Source organism: Falco rusticolus, chromosome 14, assembly GCF_015220075.1.
Source record: "Falco rusticolus isolate bFalRus1 chromosome 14, bFalRus1.pri, whole genome shotgun sequence".
Classification (NCBI taxonomy): Eukaryota; Metazoa; Chordata; class Aves; order Falconiformes; family Falconidae; genus Falco; species Falco rusticolus.
In genome coordinates this window covers 16,275,059-16,301,676 of record NC_051200.1, presented here as the reverse complement: position 1 = coordinate 16,301,676, position 26,618 = coordinate 16,275,059, and the positions used below count along the sequence as shown (strand labels likewise).

At 45.0% G+C, this 26,618-nt stretch overlaps 1 protein-coding gene across 4 annotated transcripts in view; it reads left to right on the top strand.

The window, feature by feature from the left end:
* FGF13 (fibroblast growth factor 13) overlaps positions 1-26,618 on the top strand; it is a 263,266-nt gene that overhangs the window by 176,353 nt on the left and 60,295 nt on the right. For 2 of the 4 annotated variants that reach the window (XM_037407800.1, XM_037407802.1), the window contains one exon: positions 25,675-25,785. In XM_037407800.1, coding sequence (XP_037263697.1) covers positions 25,675-25,785 — 111 coding nt within the window. Of the gene's footprint in view, positions 1-11,419; positions 11,530-22,606; positions 23,674-25,674; positions 25,786-26,618 lie in introns of those variants that run through there. The other 2 variants (XM_037407804.1, XM_037407801.1) reach the window with 2 other exon arrangements.

Here is a 26,618-nt window from a genome sequence, read left to right as displayed (position 1 = left end):
GCTTCATCTATTGTGCACCAGAAAGCTAGTTGATACCTATGGTGACAACCAGTCAAGTTTCCCGGAGCAGGCATGAGGGTGAACTTCAGAGGGGCTGTTTCTTCCTGGGATAAGTCTAGAGTTGTGTGAAGAGGCAGATCAGCAATGTTGCTCTGTTTGAATGTTTCTCCCAGAAAAATTAAGCCCTGATGGCCAGAACAGAGGGGTTGTGCCCCAGTCATGTCAAATCTGAAGGTACAGGGAAGGAATTGTCATTGTGGGCAAACTGGAAACCAGAGTCTGGTCCAAAATACAATTGAATACCCTGTTAGACACCAGCTGGAGAGGATGGACCTTTATTCTAGGGAGGGTGATTGACATGAAACTATAAGAAGTTACAGAAAAACTAGTTTAGAAATACAGTGGGCATATATGACAGTACTTAACTACCACTGATAGTTAGTTAACATTTACCCCGTTCACTGCTTGCTTGTCAAGACAGAGAAAATTTCAAAATGTCACTTGCATTAACACCTTTCCTCTAATAACTGGCAAAGAGATAAATCCTCTTCTCTGTGAAAGTGTTGAAACTCTGATAACAAAGTAACAAGCCTATTAACGTTATTTGCTGCTGACCAGAAGCGCCCCAAATTAAGAGATCATTTAAATACATGAAGAAGTAGAAAAACGAGACATACCTTTAGACCATAACTCTATCCTGAATTACCACTTTTTAAAATGAAAGTCAAGAAAATGCTAGAAATCTGTGTATTTCTAAAATATTTATTTCAGAGTGCGTAGCATATTGTTTTCCTTCTAAAGTAATTGTAAGACGGCGTGGGCCTAGAGACATCCCAGAACAGTCTCATGTGCTGGGCAGTAATTTAGTGTAGCAGCAATCTGCGGTTTGTTTAAGATCCTGACATTAGGGATGATATGTACTTATATGCTCTTAAAAAAATGTTTGCTCATCTGTGCTTAGAATTTCTAGATGGAACATTTTCACTGAAATGTAGCTTCTTTCTGCACTTTACTGAGATTTGTGATATTTGTGATTCATGAGTTTGTGTGCCCAAGTAAGACCTAACCTAAGAAAATCAGACACCTTTAAGTCCTGGAAAGTCCCATAAGTAAGAAGATCTCTCGGCTGCTGCACTGAGTGTTAGAAAATAGGGCTGAGTTTCTGTGCTGGAGTCCTCTAAGTTGGAGTGGTCCTGGTGGCAGCTGTCTGTGTGTGCATCCCTGCAGGAGCAGGTTTGCGTTGCTCTGTCAGCCTGTGGCTTTTGTGGGTTGAGGCCATCTCCTTGCGCTGGTGGGCTGTAAAGCTGCTGTGGCATGAGGTTCACCTTTCTCCGACTTAGGCATGCAAGCATATATTTAGGTGCCCAGCTTTAAGAACTTTGTTTTTCAACAGGGCTACAGCTTGTTGAAAAGCCTCTGGGTGATGACAGCTTTTAGGCATTGATGATCGTGACTGTGTTTAAACAGGAGGTAGGGAAAGGAAGCTCCATTTCCCATTTCAGATCCTCTAAATCATTTCTCACAGATGCTCATATTTACATAAGCAGCCTCTTCTCAGACATCAGGAAAGCACAGGCTCCTGTACTGCACAGAGATCTTCTCTTCCTAGTCCTGCTCTCCCCGTGCCCATCTTGATCTGCATGGATTTTCCAAATGTCCCAAGCAGAGGATGAAGTTAGCTACTCTTTTTATTCTTCCTCAGCTTAACTTTGTCCTGTTTTCTGTTAGCGTATTAGTTGGTGCTCAGACAGATGAGCTGCTTGGTTGCTGGGACTCAGGAGCTTGGAGACTTGCTTCTTCAGGGGAATTCAGAGCTCTCCTGTCAATGAGGTTGTAGTGTCCTTATCAGAGCTATCTTGTTGTTGCTGCTGCTGCTGTTTTAAAATTGGTGTTAAGAAGCTGTTCTTGCCCAGTTATTGATTGCAGAGCCACTTGTATGATAGTGGCATCCAGGACAGTATTTTGGGAACAGTTTCTTAACTGATTCCCGTAACCTTCTCTTACTGGGTATGGAGGATTGCAAAATGTAAATCCATTTCCAGGGTATGCAAAGGTAAAATAAAAAGAACACAGGGTCAGATTGGTAAATCATGCTGAAATTAATATTTCCAAGGATTTATGAGCCTGGGCTGTTCAGTCCAAGCCCTGAAGTCAAGATCTGGTCCAGATTCTTGAATATGCAGCAGTCTTTACGGCCTGACGTTTGCACAGACAAGGCACTGGCAAATACTTGCCTTGGTCGAATCTGCTCAAACCTCCAGCAGCTGTCCAGGTACACCACTATATATCTATATTGCAAAAGGTAACATCACTCATGCTGTAATGCGCAGATAGGGTGTGACTGGATTGGCTCCTGTCTGCCTGTCTGCCTGTCTGCTTTCCTTGCCTCTGTTGCCATCGCACTTAAGAACATGATGTCACTGGAGTCATCTGCCCATTTATTTATGGGTGTCTGTACTCGTTAGTCATTACCATAATATCCAAGAACCAGAGAGATGGGTGACTCCTATCTGTCTGCCCATGTCTGACAGATTTCTCGGAGTCTGTCAATATAAAAGCTAACTACTTGAAAGGCTGATGTATCCTTTTGGATCTGCAAGGTCACTGAACCTGAATCTGCGTGAATCTTCTTTTGAGTGCTGCAGCTCAGAGCGGAGTTGCTTAGAGCAGGAATGCTAATGCTTGACATGAGAAGAGGGACCAGATTTTTATGCTGCTGTGTGCTGTGGGTCCACTGCAGAGCATGAAATATGTTCTTGGGTATTTTTCTTGTTCATTTTTCAAGTGCTGCTGACTGAATGCTGAGATGCTGTTCCCTAAAGCCATGCTTCCAACTTTCCTCCTTGTCTCTGCAAAGAGAATTAAATGGGGGTAGGACTCCCTCTAATGCTGAGATGTGGGGTTAGAGCACTCAGCAGTACAGTTGAGCACTTAGTTACATGGTTGCTTAATTAAAAAATTGTAATTAAATTAAATTACTTTGTTTTACAGCTGCTTCTTTGCAAAGGAAATGAAGGTGGGAATGTTTAATGATGCAGAGTCAGATTTGGAGATTGTGAGTTGGAAGCCAGAGGAGTAAGCACGGAGGAGATCGCTGTGTAGCTGGCTTCCAGGCTCTGTCCCCAAAAATGAACCTGGGTGCTTCCCACTGAAGCGCTGGGGCTCTGAAGTGCTGCAGTGGGAAGGGTGCATTTTCAGTGACTTGGAGCCCCAGATGCATGACATGAGTTGTGGTACCCACATTATTTAAACTTTATGGAATATAATTTCCAATCTCCATTCCAGCGTATGAGGCACTGCCTAGCCTGGCTTGAGGGTACAAGTGGCTCTTTTGGGTCATGTCTAAAGAAGGGTTGCCACCTGGGAACTTGCATCTGTGTGAGCTCCCTTGGAAGCTAGCAAAGCTCAAGGTGAGCTCTGGAAGCATTGGCTGAAGCTTGCAGTTGTCACCCTCTGTCAAAGGCCTCTCTGACCACAAGCCTTACCTGAATACGGGGCATTGTGGCCCAAAACCACAAGTCTGAACCTCTGTTGCTCAAGCTAAAGAACAGGTAAGAAGGAGTCTCTAAAGGTACAACACAGGGTACAACAACTGGTGATGGATGCATCAAAAAATGGGATTGTTGGACAAACCTTTCTGCTGTAGCTGTGCTGATCTCCTCTGGGATCTACTTGTTCTGTGGATGGAGAAAGGGCATGTATTTCTGGGACCATCAGCCAGAGATGTTTTATGAGCACAATATTTGTCCAACAGAATTACATGGCCCATTTCCCTTAATATCTGTTTATACCTAGGCCGAGACTGGAAAGGGCAAATCTGCTTCACAGAAAATCGGGGTATTTTAAAATTTGGTTCTGTTCAGATCTGGAACAAAATGCGAGGCGACATAGTCCTCCAAGGGAATGAATCCTTAGTTTTGGGACCTAGAATCTGATGGTCTAAGGATGAGGGTATCTGGGATATGAATCTGAGGCTAGGTGCTCAAAAGACTTCAGAAAAAAATGGGAAATAGTGAAGAAAACTGATGCACTTGCTGATGATAGGCCTTCATTTGTAATTCATCCAGCTCAAGTGTCTCTGCCAAGGATTATTGTATTTACAGATCAGCAGTCCCTGAAAGTCCCTGTCTTGTTCACCAACATCTTCCCTTTAGCAACTCTACAGACAGTGTAATGTACCGTCATACTAAAATGAATAGAAATCATCCAGGTTATGAACTCTGTGAGTTTTATGGATTTATTTTTCCTTCAGCTCAAGATCAACTACAAATACAGTTACTGAGAAATTTGCTCATTTCAGTGGAATTCATAATAGGACTAGCTGGAAGATAGTAGTGAATTTGCAGAAACTCTCCACTGAAATTTTCCTGGTAGTAATGTCACTGGAAAAAAATTATGAAATAGCCTCCTCTAGTGGCACATGTTTTATTGAGATTTTTTTGGAGGGTTTCAATCATGCTTTTTTTCCCTAATGAGGAAAATAGGCCAGAATGATATCTACAAAATAAGTGGTGAGATCTGTTTTATCTGATAGAGGTTTATGCTTGTACGCCTGCTTGTTTATTCTTGTTCCCCATGATTAACATAAATATGGATATAAGCGTAGTGCTGGGGCGGTGTATTTAATAATGAGAAGGCCTGATGGGTGATACTGGCACATAAAAGGATATTTAATCTAATCATGTTTTTCACTCGCACTTCTCCAGTAGTTTTTGGTGCAGCATCTTGTCTGTGGAATGGAACTTTGGAATAAAAATACTGAATTCTGTGCTTTAGATCAAACTACTTCAAGGCATGAACTTCTGTGACTGGTAATGCAGAGTCTGGGTAGTGTGGCAAGGATGGAGACTTCCATCTCATTTATACCTGTGCAAATACAGTACAACTTCTGTGTCTTCACATCAGGAATTCCCAGATTTAAGCGTGATGAGAATCTGCCTGCAAAGTGTTGTGCTTTTATTGGTAAGCATGCAGGGAACTTGAGACTGACTTTCCAAACAGTGCGGGACGCTTCCTCATGCAACTGACATTCAGGGATGTCTGCTTATCCTTTTCTGTCCAGGGCTTAGGTCAATATTTTCAGTAGTTTATTTTCATGGAAATAAAATCTTCTGCTATTGCAGGAAAATAAAATAATGATGATTCACATTGTTATAGAATATCAGCAGAAATGAAGAATAAAATCTGAAGGATTAGACCCAACCCAAAGTTAAATGACTTTCAACCCATTATTTTCTTCTGAGTGAAATCATTATTTTATTAGAACCAATTTATTTAATTAACATAAATGAAATGACTTTTAGGAGCACTGATGTGTGTATTGATTTTGGCTGTAAATGCTTGCAGGCTGCTGAGAGAAGAGCTTTCCTTGTGAGCTGTGTTTGCACAAGAGTGTTTGCAAATGGCATGGGCAATGCAGAAACAGAGGAGTCGGAATGGGTTGGACTTGGCAAGAGGCGCTGTCGTTTCAAAACCATCTGCTTGTTTCTGAACGCTGCAGCCGCTGTGGTTGGGCTGCCTGCCATTTGGCCAGGCCAGAGCTTTGGATACTCCATGCTTAACTCTGACCTAGACCAGGGGTTTTGGGATTTCCTCAGGTAGGGAGGTAATCACCACCAGACTCAACTTATCTGGGCTATTGGAGCCTCATCTCAGGGGGGTGGAGGTGGAGCCTTTGCTGATCTCCTCATCCCTGACATCTGCCCAATATGTCCTTGCAGTTGTTCCAATCTGCTTTTCGGTGGGGTTTTTCAAAAGTGCTGTAGGGAGTTTGGACATGTGTGTCAGGGGGATGTAATGGGTTTATGCTGCCAATTCTCTTAGGTGTTTCTGCAAACCCCATCACAAACATATGTGCAACATCCAGTGCTCTTCCCTCAACGAGAAAGCTAGTGAAGGGTTAGTCTTAGTTTTGGTCTGTAATGGCAAACAGGGGAAGAAACACTCCTTTGAGCTTTAAGAGTTGGTCTCCAACACCTGGAGTACCAGATAAAGAGTAGGATCATGCTGTCACAAGGGCTTGGATTAGACATTTGCTGTGTCACCTTTTCCATGGTTGGCGAGTAAGTAAAAATTGCGTTTGAGTTAGAAGTGTGATGAAGATTTCTTTCCAGGTATCAGAAGGGTGTCATCCCACAGGGCTCATGTAAATACACAAGTGACTATAAGAATACTTGTAGCTCTGGTTTTTTAATGTTTGCTCTCTGTTCTTCAGCATTTGCCCACATTATGCATATATCTTTCCCTGGGGTATGATAAGAGCCAAGCAAGAAGCAGGGGCTTTACACTGAGCTGCTGCACAGTCATCCTGCCAAAAGCTTCTGCAGATACATGGGGCTGCCACCACCTCCCTGCTGTGTGGCTGTGAGGCAGCCGGGGCCAGTAACCTCGTATATATTTGCCTCATTTCCCCCATATATCAGAGACAGAAATGATTCAAGGTAACTGTCCTCGAGTGTGTCAGTGCGAAGGTACTGTGCTGTCTTGGGAATGCTTGACAAAGCATCCTGTCTGCTAATTAACAGTAATGCTGCTAGACCCAGGGCAGCCTGAATATTGCTGCACAGTACCACACTGTGTCAAGCAGACTTGGCCTTTAGGTTTCACCAGGGGCCAGCTCCTGGTAGTAAATATTTACTGTCCCACTTGCAGCTGCAAAGTGATGTGATGCAGATACCAGACTGCCCTAGCAGGGCAGCTGCGGAGTCGTCCTGCCCTTGTGCAACATGCAGGACAACATGAACAAGGGCTATTGATGTCAGAATGACAAAATAGGAGTTAATTTTGATTATACTTTGTTTTGCAAATTTACTGAAATGGTCTGAATAGAATACACAATAAACATTGTATTAGAAATAGAATACAGTAGCTTAAAAAGTTTAGGCTACTACCTATTCTGTCTTTCTGCTTTGTTCTCATGGCATAATGGGGGGACATTGCAAGCTATTTGCAGGCGGGTAACAAAGTGACTTTCACACTTCCCTGCTTTCCATCCTGTGTCTGACTGTGAGTCCTGCTTTTGCAGTTGAGCTTCCTTTGGTCTCAGGAACTTGTCCTAAGTGTTATAAATTGTTGGGACTATTTGTGGCACTTGGGGGAGTTTACAGCTGTTTAGTTTCATCTACTGAAAAATCTGAATATAAAACTTGCCCTTTCTGTTCAAAGATTGTTTTAATTGCAGAAGACGTTTTAGATTCGCATTGTGTGTGGACAGGAACTGCGCAGATGTTTGCAACTGCAGTGCTGCTCATTGCTTTTTGCAGCCTTAAAATGAGCACTTAACTCCAGGTGCCTGTTGGAACATGCAGGATCCTTCCATTAAAATGCTGCTTTCTGCTCCTGGGAGTGTACCACCAGGTGGCAGGTGAAGCCAAGGAAAGAAAGTGCTAGTGCTGCGCTGACTTCACACAGCTCCCTTTAGTAAGTGGAAACGGAAACATTCCTTGCATCACAATGTTAAATAGTTGCACCCTTTAAGGGGTTTGTTCTTTATTTTGGGTTGCGTGACTGGGGAGTGCAATCAGATCAAAAAAGGGGGGAAGAACAAAACGGAGTCACAGATTCTCCCATGCATATATATATATATAAATATATGACATTTTTCCTAATCCAAAATACCTCTGAAATAGGATTGAGTCACTTTGTTTTGGGGCTAAAATTTAAACAGCAGAATGACTCTATGACAATATAATGATCACTAATACGAAAACAGTATTTAGCAACAGGTGCTAAAACCCCAGATGGTTGTTTTGTCTGGCTGTGTGGCAGTTCAGAGCACTCTCTTCTTATTCTCCCTTCTCCAAGAAGGCAGGAACCTTCTTATAGTCATCACCTGTATTCCCCTGGAAGGTTTCTGTTGCAGCTGCTGTTCACTGTTGCATGATGTTGCTGTGGGACTGCTGAGACAGCAGTGCAGTGCTTGCTCGTCTATATTGCGCTTTTGAGATTCCTTCGTCGTAACAGCAGCAGCAGAACTGGAGCCTGAGCTGTCAGGCTCTTCCTGCCAGACAAACTAGTTGGGGGTTTTGTGGTTGGATTCCAGGAAATAAGTTCAAGCCCGAGTGGCTGTTCTTTTCTAAAGGAGATGAGTTCAACTGCAAAGCAGGATTAATTGAAATAGGAGTGTCTACGCTAGCTTCTTTGGATGTGCCTGGGCCCTTATCTCAGCATGCATCACGGCCTAGATGCCAACTAGACAAAGTCTATCTGTTGTCAAGAACACAAGCAGCAGGTAGAGCACCGTGCTGGTAGTGTGGCCTTGTTTTCAGGGAGAAGAGCGCTTGATCCAGTCCTTGCTGCACTATCCCCATGCAAACCAGCAAGGTAACATGCAAATCCTACTGGGACCTGCCACGGCATCTGTTCTGGTCAGCTGTAAAGCGAGTAGATGTGGCACATAATACCATGGGTAAACAGATCAGATTGTTCCTTAAAGGGATTTGACTTACTCTTGTCTCTTTTGGAGGGCTAATTTGAGCTTTCCTCTTTGGATAGTTTGAAAGGTAAATGCCCTCTCCAAACCATCTTTTTCTCCTTTCTCTTAGTTGTTTGCTCATGTGCTGGTTTTGGCTGAGGCTCCATCATGCGTGATGGTGACTTGGGAAGACAAAAGGCCATAACTCAGAATGTCCCCCACTTCTTCCTCCTTCCCCCATCTTTGTATGCTGAGCATGTGTCATATGGTGTGGGACATCCCTTGGGTCAGGTGGGGTCAGCTGTCCCGGCTGTGTCCCCTCCCAACCCCTTGTGCCCCCCTGCTCACTGGTGGGGTGGGGTGAGGGGCAGAGCAGCCCTTGGCTCTGTGTAAGCGCTGCTCAGCAGTTACAAAAACATCCCTGTATTATCAGTACTGTTTCCAGCAAAATCCAAAACACAGCCCTATACAAGCTACTGTGAAGAAAACTCTACTTCCACCAAAACCAGCACACTCATCCGTCATACGCAGTTTTTATAATGTGGTAATCTCCAGTGAGTACTTTGTGGCAAACAGCAGCTTGATTTTTATTGATTCATAAGGAAAAAGATATTAAAATGGCTGTTTTATTAAAAATTCTACTTTCAGTTCTCTTGCTGCAGGTCCTACACTACGCTATAAAGTTGCTTTTTTAAGCGGACAGCCCATAGAGGTAACTGATACTCCGGTAGAGGTAAGGTGGTCCAAACGCAGGGATCTCAAACGAGCTGTGTTCTTTTGTGCCAGGTGGTTCTAGTCACATGTTGAGGGCACATAACTGATGTAAAGTGAACAAAACAAAGTGAAGATTAGACACAAGCTGTATTTTCCTTTTATTAATAAAAACAGTAGAGGAAGTTAATATGCAATGAATAAAGGATGATAATGCTTTGATAAGGATTAGCTGGAAAAAGGTTAAGTTTTCAATATACAACTCCCATTTTATTGTAAAACCGTAAGAATGTTTCTGAATCACTTAAACCATTCTTGATGTAGCTGAAGAGGACAGAATACAGACATTTTAATAAGAACCTTGTAAATTTTAGGGAGTTGTCATTACAAAGTTGTGTAGGCTTTGGGGAAAGGAGTTAAATGCACTGGTGCCTATGGAAAAAGAACTACATTTACAAGCAGATTAACCTTGATTCTAATTGCAAGTAAGCAGTGCCTCTGCTGGCTTTTCACTGCACGTCAATAATTGACATGGGTGACATAAAACCTATCAGCTCAAGGTCAGTTGTTTGAAATCAATAGAAATCAGCAGGAGATTAGAAATGGGTTTAAGTGCGTTCTTCCACATGGGTTTTTGAATTCTTTTGGTGAAAATTGTGCCATTTCCAAGCACAGAGATCTCAGAATCAACTTCATGTTTTTGCCCCACTGCAGTTTTCTTAGTGTGGTACAGTTTGCTTCTGGCAACAATAACTAAAGATGTTTTTAATAGTACAGTGTAATTGGATATCAGCACTATTCACAGCTTGATTATAAGCAACCGTGGCATAATAAACAGTGAATATTCTAAAATTCTGCAATTCACAGCATGATTTGTTTCTGCATACTTGTCGTTATGAATTCCAAGCACATAAGCAGTAATGTGTATTAGTAAACACTAAACGTTATTTTGGTGAAATTGTTTATTATTTGTAAATTGACATGTTTCACCTTTCAGGTCTAGATTTAACACAACATAATTGCTAAAACATGTTAAAATGCTTCAGTGACTTCAGTTGCTGGATCTCGTTTTAGTACCTAAAGCTCAGCATCTGGAAGATGTTTACTTGTCTATGACTTTGAGGGTCTGATCCTTAGCATATCTCATGCATTTGCAAATGATTGCATTGGAGGAATTAAGCTACTGCTCCTCAGCCAGATTTGGGTGATTTTCCTCCTAATAATGCAAACTGATATATGCTCATTGCTGGTCCATTGCACTGCAAAATAAACCAAGCACACCACTTTTAATTGTGTCTTAGAGGGAGTGGTAACTCCTGGTGAAGAGGCAGACCCTTTCCAAATATCTCTTCTCCTCTACTTGTAATTATGTGACTCCACGATGACCACATCACACTAATAGATGGTATTTGACTTTAAAATCTGACTCTGCTTCTAAATTGCCTAATTCTCATTACTTACATGATATGTGAGCATGGGCTTAAATTGCTGTGCTGAGGAAGGATGAGTTAAAGAAGGTCTCAGTCAAGTTCAGCAACAGAAGATTCAAATCCAGCCCTTGATTAACACAACTGAAGTACAACTGTAGTCATGTTTTGGACCACAGTGTCTGCAGTACTGTACATTTTCAAAACCAAATTTCAAGTGTTTTCTTCACTTGTCAAAACTGCATTAGGAGTAGCTGATTTGGTTCATTCCAATTAGAATATCTTCATTATTTTTTCACTAAATCCAAATATCAAACAATGATTTTTTCTGAAATGCAAAGGTAAAGCTTAAGCATTTCAAAAAGTACTTATTTCCAAATAGTTAGCAGATGTAATTCTTCTAAGTGCTTTTTATACTTGTAACATTCACGGTCCATCACGAGTCAGCTTATTTAAAGAAGAACGAATGTATGGTACATATTCTACCTCACGAATGTTGTTGAGCTGTTCATATTCTAAAATGCCTTACAATGAGGGTATCAACTAAACCAAGCACCAGGCTCCTGCGGCTGGTGTAATGTACTCCAGTATCCTGTTACAGTCATTTTTTGTAATTCTAGGAGGCAGAAAATAAAATCTGACACTCAAAAATAATAAGTTTAAGCAAATCATGTAGGAGAAATGTACATTTATGTCAAAGAAATGGTTAGATGTTGCCAGAACAATACAGCTACATTATGAATCTTTAATGATCTCTGAAAGTCATAATGGTCTGTCACTAATGCCCATTAATGATCTCTCTATACCGCGAGTATGGGCTTGATGTTTCTGGCCCGTACCTTAGAGAATACTTTAAATATGCCTTAAACTTTCTCTGATCTACTCCCTGTGTGTCTGCTCCAAATGTAGACTGCAATTGTCTGGGTAGGAGCAGCTTGTAAGGCAGCATGGCTTTGGGGTTAAGAAAGTCTTATTCAGGTAAGATGTATTTAAGCAATATTTTTACAGTAAAAATTGAGAAGGTATTTCCTGGAAACTAATCCTCTGTAGAGATGATAAACTCTATAAAGAAATTAAAGCTTAATATTTATTACTACTAAGAATATCGGGGTTTGATTTTGTGAATTTTCTTTGGTAATTCTAAATATACACTATTTGAAGCAAAAGGAAGGTATTACTGTTAATTCCTACTGACTAGAACTGTAAATATACTGAATATGCTGCTGAACTGGCAGATTTGTCCTGTTTGAGTATGTATTTCAAATGTTGCACAGGTTGATTTTATGGCCTTTTAAACATCTATGCCATATATTTAGCTAATCTTGTACCCAAGCTTTTTGTCGGGCATAAAGCTTGTTTTAAAGAAAAAAAAAAAAAAAAGAATAATTCCAGTTCTGTTCTAATTTCCTTTCATGAGAGTACTGTGCCTAACATTAACTGAGGGCGGTGTTGTTGTGGTGTTAATAACTGGAAAACATTTTTAATACAAACACATCAGTATTTATTCTTTTGTAAATGTTTCAGCTAAAGGCTTATGATGGTGTAATTTATTTTTCTTTAATAATGAAAAAAATGTGTTCTCTGTATTTGGTACACGAAACGATCAGATTACTGTTAAGAACCAACGCCCTATGGCTAGAAAAGAAAAACAAATCCAAGGGCTCTTGGAATATGCCCCAGTATCAAAAATAATCTGATAGGCAGTGTGTATAGAGAGTTAGATATTAACTGTCTGGGTCATAGATCATTCTTTATTAGAAATAACTCAACATGATTAGTAAACGACTTTTATGACGTTGCACACGGCATCCATGGCGTTTTTTCTCCTCAAAATTAATATATTAAATCTAAGTACAGTGAAATAAGCAGTCTGCAACGTTTTTGGTGTGTTAAAACGCATTTACAAAATACAATCACTTAATATGTAATTCAGATTATTAACTTCTAACTGCTGTGCTCTTTTGCAAAAGCAGTACGCTTTTATAGCATGAGAGCGGTGCAGATGAAGCTGGTCTGAAACAGCCACAAGGTTTTGCTGTAGGCTGTCTCTTGGGGAGCGCGCTGCCTAGCCACCGTGTGCCGGAGGGACGCTGGGGCCGGCAACGGACCCTGGTGCTGGCTGTAACCGCGGCAGGGCCGGGCAGCGCCGCGGGGAGCCGGGGGCGGCGCGGCGGGATCAGCACCGCGGACAGCGGCCGCGCCCGGCTTGGGGGGGGGCAGCGGCACCACCGCGGGGCGCCCCCTGCCCGCCCGCGCCCCGGGCCCGCCTGGGCTGTCACTGCACCCCAGGGCCCGCCTGGGCTGTCACTGCACCCCAGGGCCCGCCTGGGCTGTCACTGCACCCCAGAGTCCGACTGGGCTGTCACTGCACCCCAGGGCCCGCCTGGGCTGTAACTGCACCCCAGAGTCCGCCTGGGCTGTCACTGCACCCCAGAGTCCGCCTGGGCTGTCACTGCACCCCAGGGCCCTCCTGGGCTGTCACTGCACCCCGCCTGGGCTGTCACTGCACCCCGGAGTCCGCCTGGGCTGTCACTGCACCCCGGAGTCCGCCTGGGCTGTCACTGCACCCCGGAGTCCGCCTGGGCTGTCACTGCACCCCAGGGCCCGCCTGGGCTGTCACTGCGGCCCGCCTGGGCTGTCACTGCACCCCGGAGTCCGCCTGGGCTGTGACTGCACCCCAGGGCCCGCCTGGGCTGTCACTGCACCCCAAGGCCCGCCTGGGCAGTCACTGCGGCCCGCCTGGGCTGTCACTGCACCCCAGGGCCCGCCTGGGCAGTCACTGCGGCCCGCCTGGGCTGTCACTGCGGCCCGCCTGGGCTGTCGCTGCACCCCAGAGTCCGCCTGGGCTGTCGCTGCACCCCGCCTGGGCTGTCACTGCACCCCAGGGCCCGCCTGGGCTGTCACTGCGGCCCGCCTGGGCTGTCGCTGCACCCCAGAGTCCGCCTGGGCTGTCGCTGCACCCCGTCTGGGCTGTCAGTGCACCCCAGGGCCCGCCTGGGCTGTCACTGCACCCCGAGGCACCGCGGGCGTTTGTTGTAAGGAACATCCCCAGTGAGCGACACAGAACTGGGGAAGAGAGCGAGTGACATTGCTGGGGCGGTTACAAGAACCAACTCTAGGTGTCCCTCTTGTTTCTGCTTTTAGCAGCCAGTGTGTGCGTTGGGGTTTGGACTGAAAGCACTGGAAACCTGTCCCGTTTGTTGGTTTGTAACTGTTTACAAATTGATGCTCTACAGCTTCCTGTACAAGAAACTCTATATTTTGCTGAAAGCCTCCTGGAAAGACTTTACAGCAGGACTATTTAAGTAGGCTAAAATTTATTACATTAATGGTCTAAAAATACAGCCAGTGAGTGAGATGCTGCATATATTAGAAAGCTGGAAAAACCAGAAAGCTATGAGGAAGATGGAAGTTTCTCCCAGCATTAACTGCTCTACTCTGATTCCCTGGTGTTTGTGCATCTCAGCATTGTTGGAGCATCTTGGGTTTACTCATACTTGCAAGTCAGGAAGAAGAAAGGCAGGAAAAAATGCCTGTATTTAAGTGTCCATATTATGCATATAGGACCCTATTTGCAGAGGTTTGAGATGCCCAGTCCCAGTTACAGTCCAGAGGAAAAGCAGATACCAGCAACTTCTGGGAGTTGTATCTCTTCTATCTCTTGCTGCAGTCATGTGAGGGGAGCTGCCTGGGAGTCCCTGCAGGCCTTGCAGAATGCTGCAGAATTTCATGAATTCTGTGTGGCTACATGTTTTACCTGTGCAGCTGTACACGTAGGCACCTTTTCCAGGATTAGAGCCTTTAACCTCTCATAACTGCCCCATATAGGCGACAAGAAAAGGCAAGGAGGTCCTTCTTAAGTACAGTTATCTGAAATGGACTGAGTAGAACTGGTTGAATGATAACATTGAAAGATCAGCCAACTTCTTACAGTGCAGCTGGCTTAGTTCTGTGCCTTAGAATTTAATTCTGCTCTTTGTCCTTTATTTCCCAGCAGAAGCTCCCAGGCCTTGGAGTGTTGTGTTATAGATGAAGCTAAACTAAGACTAAGTGTATTTGTGTGTAAACAAGATTAGTTTGACCTCAACTGAAGGATAAGGACATCGAGATACTGATGGATTTTGTGGCTACTGCTCATTAGAATCATGTTGTAATTTTTAATGAAACAGGGAAAGAAGATCCTGGCAGGGAGAGGTGGAAAATGAGGATGATAAACAAAGGGAAGAGGGTTGAAGGGAGAGGACAGAAATCCTGATGATATATCATCATCTGCTAAATATGGTGTCACTCTGCTGTGAATTTAGCTCAGCATGATTTAGCAGTATGACTGGGGAGCTGCGAAGGCTATACGTATGGACTAGGAATTTAATTAAAATCGTGGTATTATATTTGTATCTACTTCTGCACCTTAATCTACTAGTTCTGGGGTGGCTTTAGGTAGAAATGCAACTACAAGTTGGACAGTTATCCAGTCTCTGTACAAGCGAATGTGTCCCTATTGTAGTTCAGCTGGACTTAAGTGAGGAGTAATAGCGCACAGCTGGGGCAGCTTCATGTCTGTTTCTCTGATTTCTGAGCATTGTTTCTCTGCATAGCAACAAAACCTTTCTGTGCTTTCTGATGAGGTCTGAGTCCCCAGAAATGTGCCCAGCCACCTAATGCGAATATTGGGAGCAGCAGCAGCTGTTCTGCTATTAGCCTCCTTCTCTGAATTTCCTCTAATTTGCTTATGTAGAATTTACATACAAAATTTTTCTAGTCTCCAAACCTATTTAAATCAAATACAGTAAATGCTGGCTTGTGGATCTCATTCCTGTTTTGCTAGCCAAAGTTATTTGTGAGTATTGCCTGCAAAAAGAGTGCATCTAATTTATGCTAATGAATACCCCTCTGTTTACTTATGATACGTTGTATTTTTCACCTCAAAACCCCTGTGTGATTTATAGATGTCACCTTTGCTCCGCTCTTGCCCACAGCAGCTCCTGCTCAGCCTGGAGTTGCCACGAGGCTAATTGCTGGGAGGTGTGTGTGTGTGTGGGAAGTGCGACTCTGTGACTACTTGGGCTGGGTTTATATTCACATGTTTTACTGAGCACTGCCAGAAGCAAGCGGCTGAGCTACATGGACCTTCATTAAGTGATTACTTAGTTTTGGTGGTGGTAAATATTATTTAGTATGAAGATGCGTTAGATAGATTACAGTCTGAATCACCCCACAACAGTAGTTCAGTAGCACAGAGGTAGTGTATTCCTTTATGCAGCTGTGAAAATAATTGTGGTTTTTTGGATGGCAGTGAATTGTCACCTGGAGGTGCCTTGTCTCTCTTTTTGGTTGTACAGCCCAGATATTCGGTCAGATGAACTCATATAAACCTCTACATCACTGAACTTAGGTCAGATATGTCTTCTTACATCACTGTTAATACCATGGTTATTACATGGTGAACTGAGACACAAGGCAGAAGTTCAGATCATGGTTTTCTTCCTAATCCTCAAGAATATACCTTCCTTTTGGTTAATGAAACTGAGACCAACATTTTTGCTCAGGTAAACTGGTTCCAGTTCCATGACAGTGAGTGGAGCAAGGCCCTGCTTGCACATTTGTAGAAGCACGGACCCAGTGCAGGGTCTAACTGCAGCTCCTGGAGAGCTCTGTCTCCATCCAAGGTATGGCACTTTTTGCCCAAAGTCCCTTTCATTTGTGACCAACTCTGTTCACATTCTGATTTGTCTGTGTGAACTTGGTGCCATGAGCTTGGCGGTCAGGTAGAAGTCACACCGTTGCCAGGCTCTTCTGATCCCAGCCCAGGTAATTTGGTCTCATTGTTAGAAAGCAGATATATCTTACGTCATTAGCACAGCAACGGGAAGCAGCAAGCTTGGTATCCAACACAGGATTGGAGTGGATTGGGCTCTGTAGGTGTGTGAAGCCAAGCAGTGGAGCAGAAGTTAGCTTCTGAGCAAGGCGAGGACCATGGCTATGAGAAACTGGTAGAAATGCTTGGATGTGGGTGGGAGGGGTTGAACTCTCAGAGGCTCCAACTCACTGGAGAGCCAGTGAGTCTGGTTTTGTCAAGCTCTTGGCAAAGGATGAACCATCAGATCTATGAAAAGGTGGAAAAAGATCCATTTGAGTAATATGACAATCTCTAGGCAACTTGCTGTGGGTCTGTGAAGGACTATTTACAGTGTTTTGTCATGTGTAAAGTGGCCTTATGTTAAGTTTGACAATGGCATATAGCCCACACTTCTCCTGTGTCCCATGCTGAGACGTAAATATTTCAGGGATGATATGCTGTCATTTACATTGATGTTTCCAAGAGTCGTCATGCTGAGAGGTGAATGAACAGATACTTCTGTGCATACTGATGTGGGAGGATTTTTTGCTATGGCGTTGCAGTGGGCAGAAGGAAGTCGGTCGGTCACTGCTGCAAGTTCCTGGCTCAGGTTGGGCTCCCTGAGACACCGGAATAACGTGTTCCCAATTTGGGAGCCCACAGAGCTGTGGGAGCTGATCTCTTCTGTTTGTTCCGTGACCTTTCCCAGCTGATTGGCACTGATCTTTTATGCACCGGATAGACGATCTTTTGTGGTTGACATTTTGGGATGACTGAATATGGATTAACCTCAGCAAAAATATTTCCATTTTTCTACCTTCAAACAACGCCCTCCTTTTCCAAAAATGCCTGCACCGCCAGGTCAGATCAAATTCAGTTTTGACTGAGACAGTTCTGTAAAGGAATTGGAAATCACAGCTGGAAAGGGGCAGTACTGGGAATTCTCTCGGTATTTTCTCTGAGAATCTGGGAGGAAACTGGTGTTCTTGATGTAAGATGTCGTGGCCATCCTCAGCATTTGGCAGGGCATGTCAGTCATGAAGAAGACGCCAAAATTCTTGTCAAAGTCAGTGAACCTTGTCCTAGCGGACTTGTGCAGGTCTGGTAAGAGAACAGGATTAGGATATGAGAACCTTTTGTAAGGTATCAGGAGCATAATTATTTTTTAAATATCTTAGTAATCTTAGTGAGATGATTCATACGTTAAAGACAGGGATGTGTTTCTCTGCTTTGCTGGATGAGGGCCAGTTTCGGCACATCCAGTCCTGTATACCAGTTGTACTGGTCTTCTGGTGTTGGGATACGTGGTTCTGTACTCTGTGAAGACAAAAATCAACCAGCTGCCTAATCCCCTCAACAAGAAGTGAGATCTTAGACAAAGCGAGTCCAGGTGACACGTCTACACTGGTGTCACAGGAATTTATTTTGCCTTTCTTTCCTCTTACTGAGCAGGGCTGCACAGTGCACTGCTGCAAAGAACCATGGCACCGACACACCCAGGAACATCCATGTTGCTATTTACAAGTGCCCTGAGGCTCTCAACACAAAACTACGTCTGTTTACAGCAGTACAGCTTGTGTAAAGGTCTGCAGCTGGTTATTGAAGCTGATCTTTACTAATAAGGTTAATTTTAAGGTAGCCCAGTCGGTCTGTTGACTGAAATATCCTCAAATTTCAGCTTTCGGTCTGGAGCTGCCTGAAGGCTCAGCTCTTGCACTAGTACCTTTTTCCAAATTGCAGTGAGAAATATACCTCTAGCTGACTCTTCCTTTAGCTGCTATCTAGGGTAAAACTAGGCTTTCAGGGGCAGTGAAGTGGGCAGTGAACTGTGCCCATCCCCGCAGCAGAGAGCACCCAGACACTCGCCATTCTGCAGCGCTTGTGTCCAGCCGCGGAGCTGGCTGCAGAGGAAAGGCTGAGTCATTTCCACGGGATGTTTCACGGAGGAGCTAAGTGATGCGGGGCTTGGGTCTGAACAGCTCGGTTTCCTGGTGAATAGTAATTCTGTTTACTTAGAAGAGGAAAAAAAATCACTGGGGGCCTCAGAGCTGCTGTGTCATACCTGACTGGATGAAGTCTTGTTTATCTCAACCTGAAAAGAGAGAGAAGCGATTCTGGTGGCACTTTTCAGAAAACAATTCTCTGCTTTTGAGGAGTATAGGCAGTGCAAATAGTCCGTAGATTTGAGTCCTGAAGCTTTTTTTTTTCTGCCTGTTCTGTAACAGCAGTAGCATGTTACCCCAGCAAGAACAAAAGAGCCTTGGGAGGGACTCCCATGGCAGCTGAAATTCTTCTGTCACACCAAAGCCGCTTTAGGCCTGTAAATGTGGAGGGGTGGTTTGGGGGTTTATGCTGGGCTGAGTGATTCTGGAGCTGCCTTGTGATTTTTCTTCTGGTCTTGATTTTTATGCAGCATTTGTTTTGCCCAGCAAAAAGGACCTCCTATAAATCTTTTGGTTTATGGAGGAAGAGGAAGTAACTGAACATGCTGTTTAGTCTGAGGATGGGATATTTTGACCCGAGGTGCTGGCGGTAAGTTTCTGCTTTATGGCAGCATGTCAGGGGAATCATTAATACTTCTACAGGGCACGGAGGAGCTTGGGTCCCTCGGCGAGTGGCATGTTGGGCTCATGTGCCAGTCACCAGTGCACTTGAACAGGCAGCTAGAAAGTGCCGTCTCTCCTCCACCCGTTCCCTTCGCTGACAGCAGTGCTGCACCGAGACGCCGCTCTGTGCTGGATCACATCTGTTGGCGTTCGTGTGCCGAAATAGCATAGGTGATCAGCGGGGGGGAGGAGGAGTTCCTCTGCTCGCAGCCTGCCGCTGGCACCGGGCGCGCTGCAAAGCCACGGCAGCTTGTCAAAAATTGCAGCTTGTTTCCTGACGGTGAGGTCTGCAGCTGGCCTGGGATTTTTCATCTGGTCTGAATTTTTGTGCAGCGTCTGTTTTGCTCAGCAGCTACCTGTTTATATAGGACCTCCTATAAAACTTTTATGCTCGGGATAGAATCAAACTATTGAAACAGTGGTGGTATGGGACCTGCCGCAGTGCAAATGGTTCAAGGAGGATGGAGCAAAACCCAGAAGTTTTGCACTTTCCTCTGAGTTGGTGAAATAGCCACCGCCACTTGCAGTTTGGGCCGCTTGCAAGTTTTGGGCTTGCAGTTGATGCCTTTTCTTGCAGGAGCCAGGCAGCGAGGGCAGACACTTAGTGTTGGTTGAAAACCATGTCCTGCGTTAGCCAAAGAGCCAGTCCTGGTTTGGGAGGCATGATACCAAACTGCAGGCTCTACTTTTGCCTAATCCAGACAACTTCTGGAGGTTCAAGTACATTTTAATGATCAGAATCATGGAAATAATCATAAAAAATCGGCATAAACTCAAGAGATGACTGAAAGGAAAACTATAAATCAGAAGTGGGTGACATCTTTGTCTGCTTCAAAAGAGTAGAACTGCTGCTGGGTCACCTTCCAGCTCCAGGTAGATCACGGTGCTGTCTCTGACAGTAATTGTACATATCTGCCCTATGCTGATGCTTAATTCTTGGTTTAAATGGCTCTGGCAATCTACTCTTCAAGCTTTAAATGTGCTCTGTTGCAATAATCACACACAAAGAAAGAGGGCATGTGTTCAAGGAGTTTCTGCTTGTCTTCTACATTCAAAAAGTCACTTGGAATGTTATTTTATTTTATTTTACCTTTCTAGCCTGGTAGGGAGTGAACAGCTCTTGCTGCTCAAAGAAAATAAAGCTGTTCCTTGAGATTTTTATATCTGTAACACTGAAGTAGTCCAAAGACTGGTCCTGTACCAAAGATGTTTTCCCAAGAAGATCTTCATTTTCATATGCCATTTATAGTAAACGAAGACATGTTTGTGGGAGTACCGATAGATGGAGAGGTTGATCATGCAAAAAAACCTGGAGGACTGCTTTTTGAAACTTAAATCTGATTATGCATATATGCTATTTTTATTCCTCTCTTTAGTTATCTGTCAAGGAACATTTGTGCAAATGAATTTTCATTATGGATTTTAAGCATGCAGGCTGGAATGCTGGCAGAAAGATATCCTAAATACCAGTTTTATATACTGCTTTTCCTCAGGATTTTCAAGGTTAGCCAAATTCTGAGTTCTGGGTAGTCATTGTGAAAATGAAATGTCATCTGGCCTACAGGACAGATCACAATGAGGGAGCTTCACTTTGATCTGAAGATCAAATGCTGCTTTCCAAACTGGGAATATTTATAAAGTAATGGGTGAGTCTCAGGAAAAACAAGTCTCGCTCATGACTGTATTGGAAGTGAAAAGTTGGCAAAAATCATAGTACGTTACCGGTGAGTTGAGTAGGAAGAGTTATTACTAATAATATCCAACTGGCTGTCTCTTGGGTTGGATTTCACATGTCTTATGTGGACTGGCAGATGAGGGTAGTGGTGGAACTTGTGAATTACAGTTATTTTTACCCTACTGTTTAACCCAAATAAGAAATTAGGAGTGTTGATTTTACATTTATATGTGGATGCCATGAAGTGCCTTGTAAACAAAGGTGAGTGTGTGTACATGCCTACATGTGTAGCTGTACATGTATACATATACTTCTTGCAGAAAAGAGGTGTTATGGGTGAGTATGTGGGGCTGCCGAGTTCAATATAGCGTGTTGGCTGGCGAGGTCTCAGGCTGTGATGGCACACACTGTCCTTTCAGTCAGACATCATCATCGTAAAATTTGTGCATGATGGGCATTGCTGTTATTAAGGCCTGGCCATGCAACGTGTATTGGGACAGGAGTTCCCAGTTGGAGGAAACAGATCTGGACCCTGTTGCGAGCTCTTTCTAGTCCAGGGAGGGACTGTAATGTTTGCAGAGGTACAGCGAGCTGCTTTTCAACTGGGCTTTTTGAAGTGAAGGTACTGGGCAGCGTGGTTACCACTGCACTTCCCTGGGAGCACAGTGTGCAGCCCGAGGGAGGGAAGGGAGGGTCGTGTGGAGGAGAGAAAGAAGGGGCAGGTATCCTGAGAAGCCTGGCTGAGTCTGAAAGCACATCAGCAATCTGGTGCTGTCACACCAACCCACCTGCATGGGTTCTGTCTCGATAGACCCAGAGGAGCCCTGGGGCTGGCCCAGGGCACACAGGACGCAAGTCCCAGGCTTGGATGACCGAAGCCTGTTGCCATCACAGTCCCCACTAAGCTCAGCTCCTGCAAGGAACCAGCCCACAGCCTCCCCCCTCCAGCACAGGGGACTACCCACCCTGCCTCAGTGCCAGCAAGTGACTGCGAATCCCCTCTGCCTCGGGGATAAATTCTTTCAATAGCTGTTTGCCTTCAGGGCTGCAAATCTCTGTTTTGTTTCTAGCCTGAATTGGCTTTATTTTAGGCTCCAGCTGTTGAAAGCATTTGGAAGAGCAGGGGGTGGGTTGCAAAGGGATCCCCAGGATCTCCTGCTTCCTATGTCCTGGGGCATGGATGTGTGCAGGGCATCAACCACAGTGCAGTGCCAGGCTCTGACACCAGCCTGTGCTCCTCAGCATCATGGTACTGCTGCTTCTCCTTGCCCTGGTGCCACCGCACCCTGGCCCCCACTTAGCCAGGGGTGAATAAACCCAGCTGGCATGAGAACCTGGCCTTTGGGGACACAGAGGCACTGGGGAGGGGGAGTCAAAGAGAAGAGGGAGAACATGGCAATGACAAGGAAATCGTGCTCTCTGAGGATTTTCTGGGCTCAGCTAGAAAACGGGAGCCGAGAGCAGGTGGGGGGGAAGGAAAAGCAAGAGAGGCAAAAAGCCTCCAATAAATCAGTGAGGCAGAAAGGGGGCCATTCTGTGAGGGTGGGGACAGGCAGGGGGGGAGCTGTGGCTGGAGCCCCCCACCTGCCTCCCCGAACCACCTTCCCGCTGCCAGCCAGGTGTCCTCACTCCGCTGCCAAAACCCTGGTGCCAGCTATTTGCTCATCGCAGTCACGTTTGTTTGGGTGTCTGCACCTCCCCGGGAGGCGGCTCTGTCAAAAGCAGGTACCCACCGCCCGTGGGGCCGGCAAGGGTGGGCAGCGGGGCTGCACTGGCTCCCTCTGCCCACCTTGAGCCCCTGCCTGCACCCCGGGGGCCCCTCCGCAACTCCACGCACAAAGAGCCACCGGGCAGGTCTCCCGCTCGCTGCCTTGCCTGGGAGAGGAGGAGGAGGAGGAGGAGGGTGATAAGGGGCTTGCTGCGTCGCCTCATTTCTGTACCAGCGCACAGCTCGTGGGGTGTGTGCGAGTGCGTGCATCCGCTGCCTGAGCGCTGCTGCTGCTGCAGTCTCGGCGCTGAGCTGCTGGCGACCAGGCTCAGGGGAGCTCCGGCTGTTTACTGTCTGCTGAGAAGTGTTGCAACGCTAAAGCAAACGTGTCCGTGGAGAGGAGGCTGTGCTGTCAGCCGCACCTGTGAGGAGCCGAGGGGAAGAGGCTTCCCAAAGCATTCAGCAGCAGGCAGCCAAGGCTCCAGGCATCAGCACCTCCTCCCAGTGTCTCCATCACCACTTGCTTCGGATCTCTTCTTAAGGGAGAAGAGGAAAAAAGGATCTAGAAAACCCTTGCAACTGGACAGCCCCTGCTGGAGCCTTAACAGGTGTTTGCTGGGATTTGAATGGGGGGGGGACGGGTGGGGAGAAAAGTTAACCGGAGAAACTGGAGCTAGGAGAGATGCAATGATCTTGCGCCAACTGGCTGTGCCATGTCTGCATGTGAATAGTGCATCTGGAGAAGCTTGGAAGGATTTCTTGCAAGTGATCTGCTTGATCTCTGTAGAAACACTCGCCTCTGCCTGCAAACTTTCCCCTGCCAGAAGTTGGGAGGAATAAAAAACCATCAGAAAATCAAAAGGGGAAGATCTCAGCAGACAAAAACGCTTGAGCTAAACTGTTGCATCCCCACCCAGGGCTCTGGTGCGAGCATCCCGCCGGTGTCTCCTGGGCTCCCAAGCTGACTGGCGGTGGGTGGTGTTGGCCAAGGTGCCCGGCAGTGTCCCCGGCATTGGGGACCGGCCGAGCAGCATGCTGGCTGCGGTGCCCGCAGCCGGCGAGCAAACCCCGTGTGCCTGACCCGCCAGTGGTGCCGGGGCGGTGGCGGCCATGGCTGCAGCCATCGCCAGCTCCCTGATCCGCCAGAAGAGACAAGCCAGGGAGCGGGAGAAGTCCAATGCCTGTAAGTGTGTCAACAGCCCCAGCAAGAGCAAGGGAAGCTGCGACAAGAACAAGTTGAATGTGTTTTCCAGGGTCAAGCTCTTTGGCTCCAAGAAAAGGCGAAGGCGGCGACCAGGTTGGCAAGGGTTGTATCTCGGGGCTGGGGGTTGGTTTGTTTAATTTAACGCAAACTGGGATGTGCATCAGGCATGGCGAAAGGGGAACTGGTGTCTCAGGGCTGGTAAAATGAACGTGTGGGTATGGCCAGTCCTGGCTTGTATGGTCTGATGGGCATGGGTACCCCGTGCCAGTCCTGTCCCCTTTCATGTTCATCTGGTTTATTTGGATAACACACACCATTGTGATCTGCCTCAGTTGCACACCTGTGTGCCAGTAATTCAGTGGCCTCTCTCTCTGTTACACATACACAAACACATGGGATTTATTTGAGGGGGAGATGTTAGCAGGGGAAGTTCCCGCACATGCACCTCCTTCAGTTGTATGTTAACTTTGTGGTCTAGAGATCTGTTTCTGTCTTCCTGCTTTGCAGAATGCCTGTGCTGTGCTTTATTTGCTGACTGCAGATGAGGCTTTTTGCTTTCACCGGCACCTTCCAGAGTTTTGCTTCAGCACCCTGTTCCTTTCTAGGAACCTCGTACATGCAGCTGCCCTGCAGACGCGATGCTGTGTCAGAGGCGCGAAAGATCAGGCATGAAGACTCAGTCCCTGATCTAAGTGGGTTTTTTTGTACATGGGAGGAGCAAAACTCTGGTAATGTTGCTGTCGCTTTGCTGTGCTGAAACATTGATGCCGTTAGCTACTTAACCTGTCTGCTTTTCTCAGCAGCCACAGAAGAGGTGCCTCACTCGCAGTTTGCAAACAGCTTTGGGATATATTCTGGCTAAAAGGCCAAAGCGGGGGTTGGATTAATTTCTTACCAGAAAAGTTGGTAGATAAGAATCGTGCATCCGTCAGTACCCTTATTAGAGGTCGCTAATAGGAACTAATACAGTTACGCAAACTATTGTAAGCTTTTGCCTTCAGCTCCTACTAAAATGAAGTACTGTAGCAGAGCTCCCTGATGTCTTTGATTACAAACACAAGGAGTCTTAACCAGGCATTGGCTCTTGGAAATGGCACATTATATCTTCACAGTATGTTTATCTCTGAATTAGGTAAGGCGTTGTGGAGCGAGCTCTGGAGATGCATCACCTCCTGACAAGCATAATTGTGCGAAATGACTACAATGCAGATGTCATTGGGATTCAGTGGAAGTAGACCTTTTTAGCATTTACTCCTGGTGCATTACCTAGATACCTTAAATTATACAGGCTTGACAGCAGATCCTGTTGCTGTACGCTTTTTGGTCTAGAATGATCAGAAACTGTGAGATGTCTTGCTATCTAACTGTGAATCTGAGGACGGTTATGAGGAAAAGAAATCTACCCAAACTATGCGTTGTTTTGATCTTTCTTCTTCTAGCTGATGAGGTAATTACCTCAACCCTTCTGGTAATATTTATTCTGCAGTTCCACACATTGCTGGATTTCAGGGTTCCCCCCTCCATTTTCCATATGTTCATTGAGTAGTTTATCATTTCGGCTGCTCTGTAGTCTTTGGAGCAGCAAGGAATGGGGGTTTGTTTATTAGAGCTGCAGCAGTTCCTGTGCTAAACATTTGCTGCTATATATTTAGGCTCTCAACCGTCTCTGTGGCTCTTATTACTGCTATCGTAGTAGTCCTGGTTTTCCTCTCCATTTAAGAACTCACACCTTTTTTAAAAGGCAGAATATGCTCTTTGCCAGCTCATTTCTAATCTTAAAAGAGATAGGGCTGAGCTCCTGAGGCCAAGCAGCACACTGTTGGAATTTGTATTCACTGAAAGTAGCTTTTTACTTTGCTATCTACATTGCAATCGAAAGTGGCATTTAATCATTTTGACAATTGATTTTATAGACATAAATTCGATCTCAGTCTGAGTGGAAAGTGTTACAAAGCTGGTTGCCCTGCTTTTATTTTGGGTCTTTTTCATACCTCAGCCTTGAGAAGAAACCTGGAGATTTGGTTTTAGCATCCTGCTCACTTGGAACAGCATATCAGGATTTCCCACATTAATCTCACTATTGTTTTTTTACAGAGCCTCAGCTTAAAGGTATAGTAACAAAGCTATACAGCAGGCAAGGATACCACTTGCAGTTGCAAGCAGATGGAACAATTGATGGAACAAAAGAGGAGGACAGTAGTTATAGTAAGTGACATGAGAATAAATGGTGTGTTTGTGAACTGTGGTGTCTCATTCTTCCCGTATAGGTCCATTCAAAATTGTTGTCCTGGGATGACTGAGTGAGTGGAAGTAGCATTTAACACTCTGCTCACAGCACAAAGTCTTTCAGACTTCCTGGGTCTGAGAGAAATGCAAATAAAAATCACTTATAGAAATAATGAACTAGAGGAGCTAATGATGACACATATGACAAACAAAGCAAATGTTATCTCCATGGTAATTTAGAGAAGTTCATTGCTGTCCTTTGGATTTTATTAGATATTTTTTTTCCAACAGGGAAAATTTGTTCGCCTACTCAGAGTTCCTGAAATAGAATAATGCTATCTCCACTCTTAAACAGGGGCTCATTCAAACAGAGCCATGTTAGTTCACACAATGAGAGTTCATCATCATTTAAAGTTCACATTTCCCTATTATTATTTTTGTTTAGCCCTTCTAAACTTAATTATACCTTCAGCTTTCAACCAGATTTCCTGAGCTATTCTGTGAAAAAGCTTTGGATGTTTTTGGGTTTGTTTGTTGTATTTTTTAAAATTTTGAGAATTAATAGAAAACAGGAAAAGATTACTAGAGCATAGATTTGGTGTGTGTAATTAAAACATTTAAGTATTTCACATAGTTGCAGTGTTTAGCTTAAGCCAAGTTTCTGTTTTGAAAAAAAGTTAGGAGGCGCAGGGACTTTGAGAAGGCATTTCAGGCCACTTAGACAACAAATCATAAAATCAACAGGCGGACCTTCCTTTTTAATTATTAAAAAACACTGATTTAAGTGCCATGTAATGCATGAAAAGCATTTG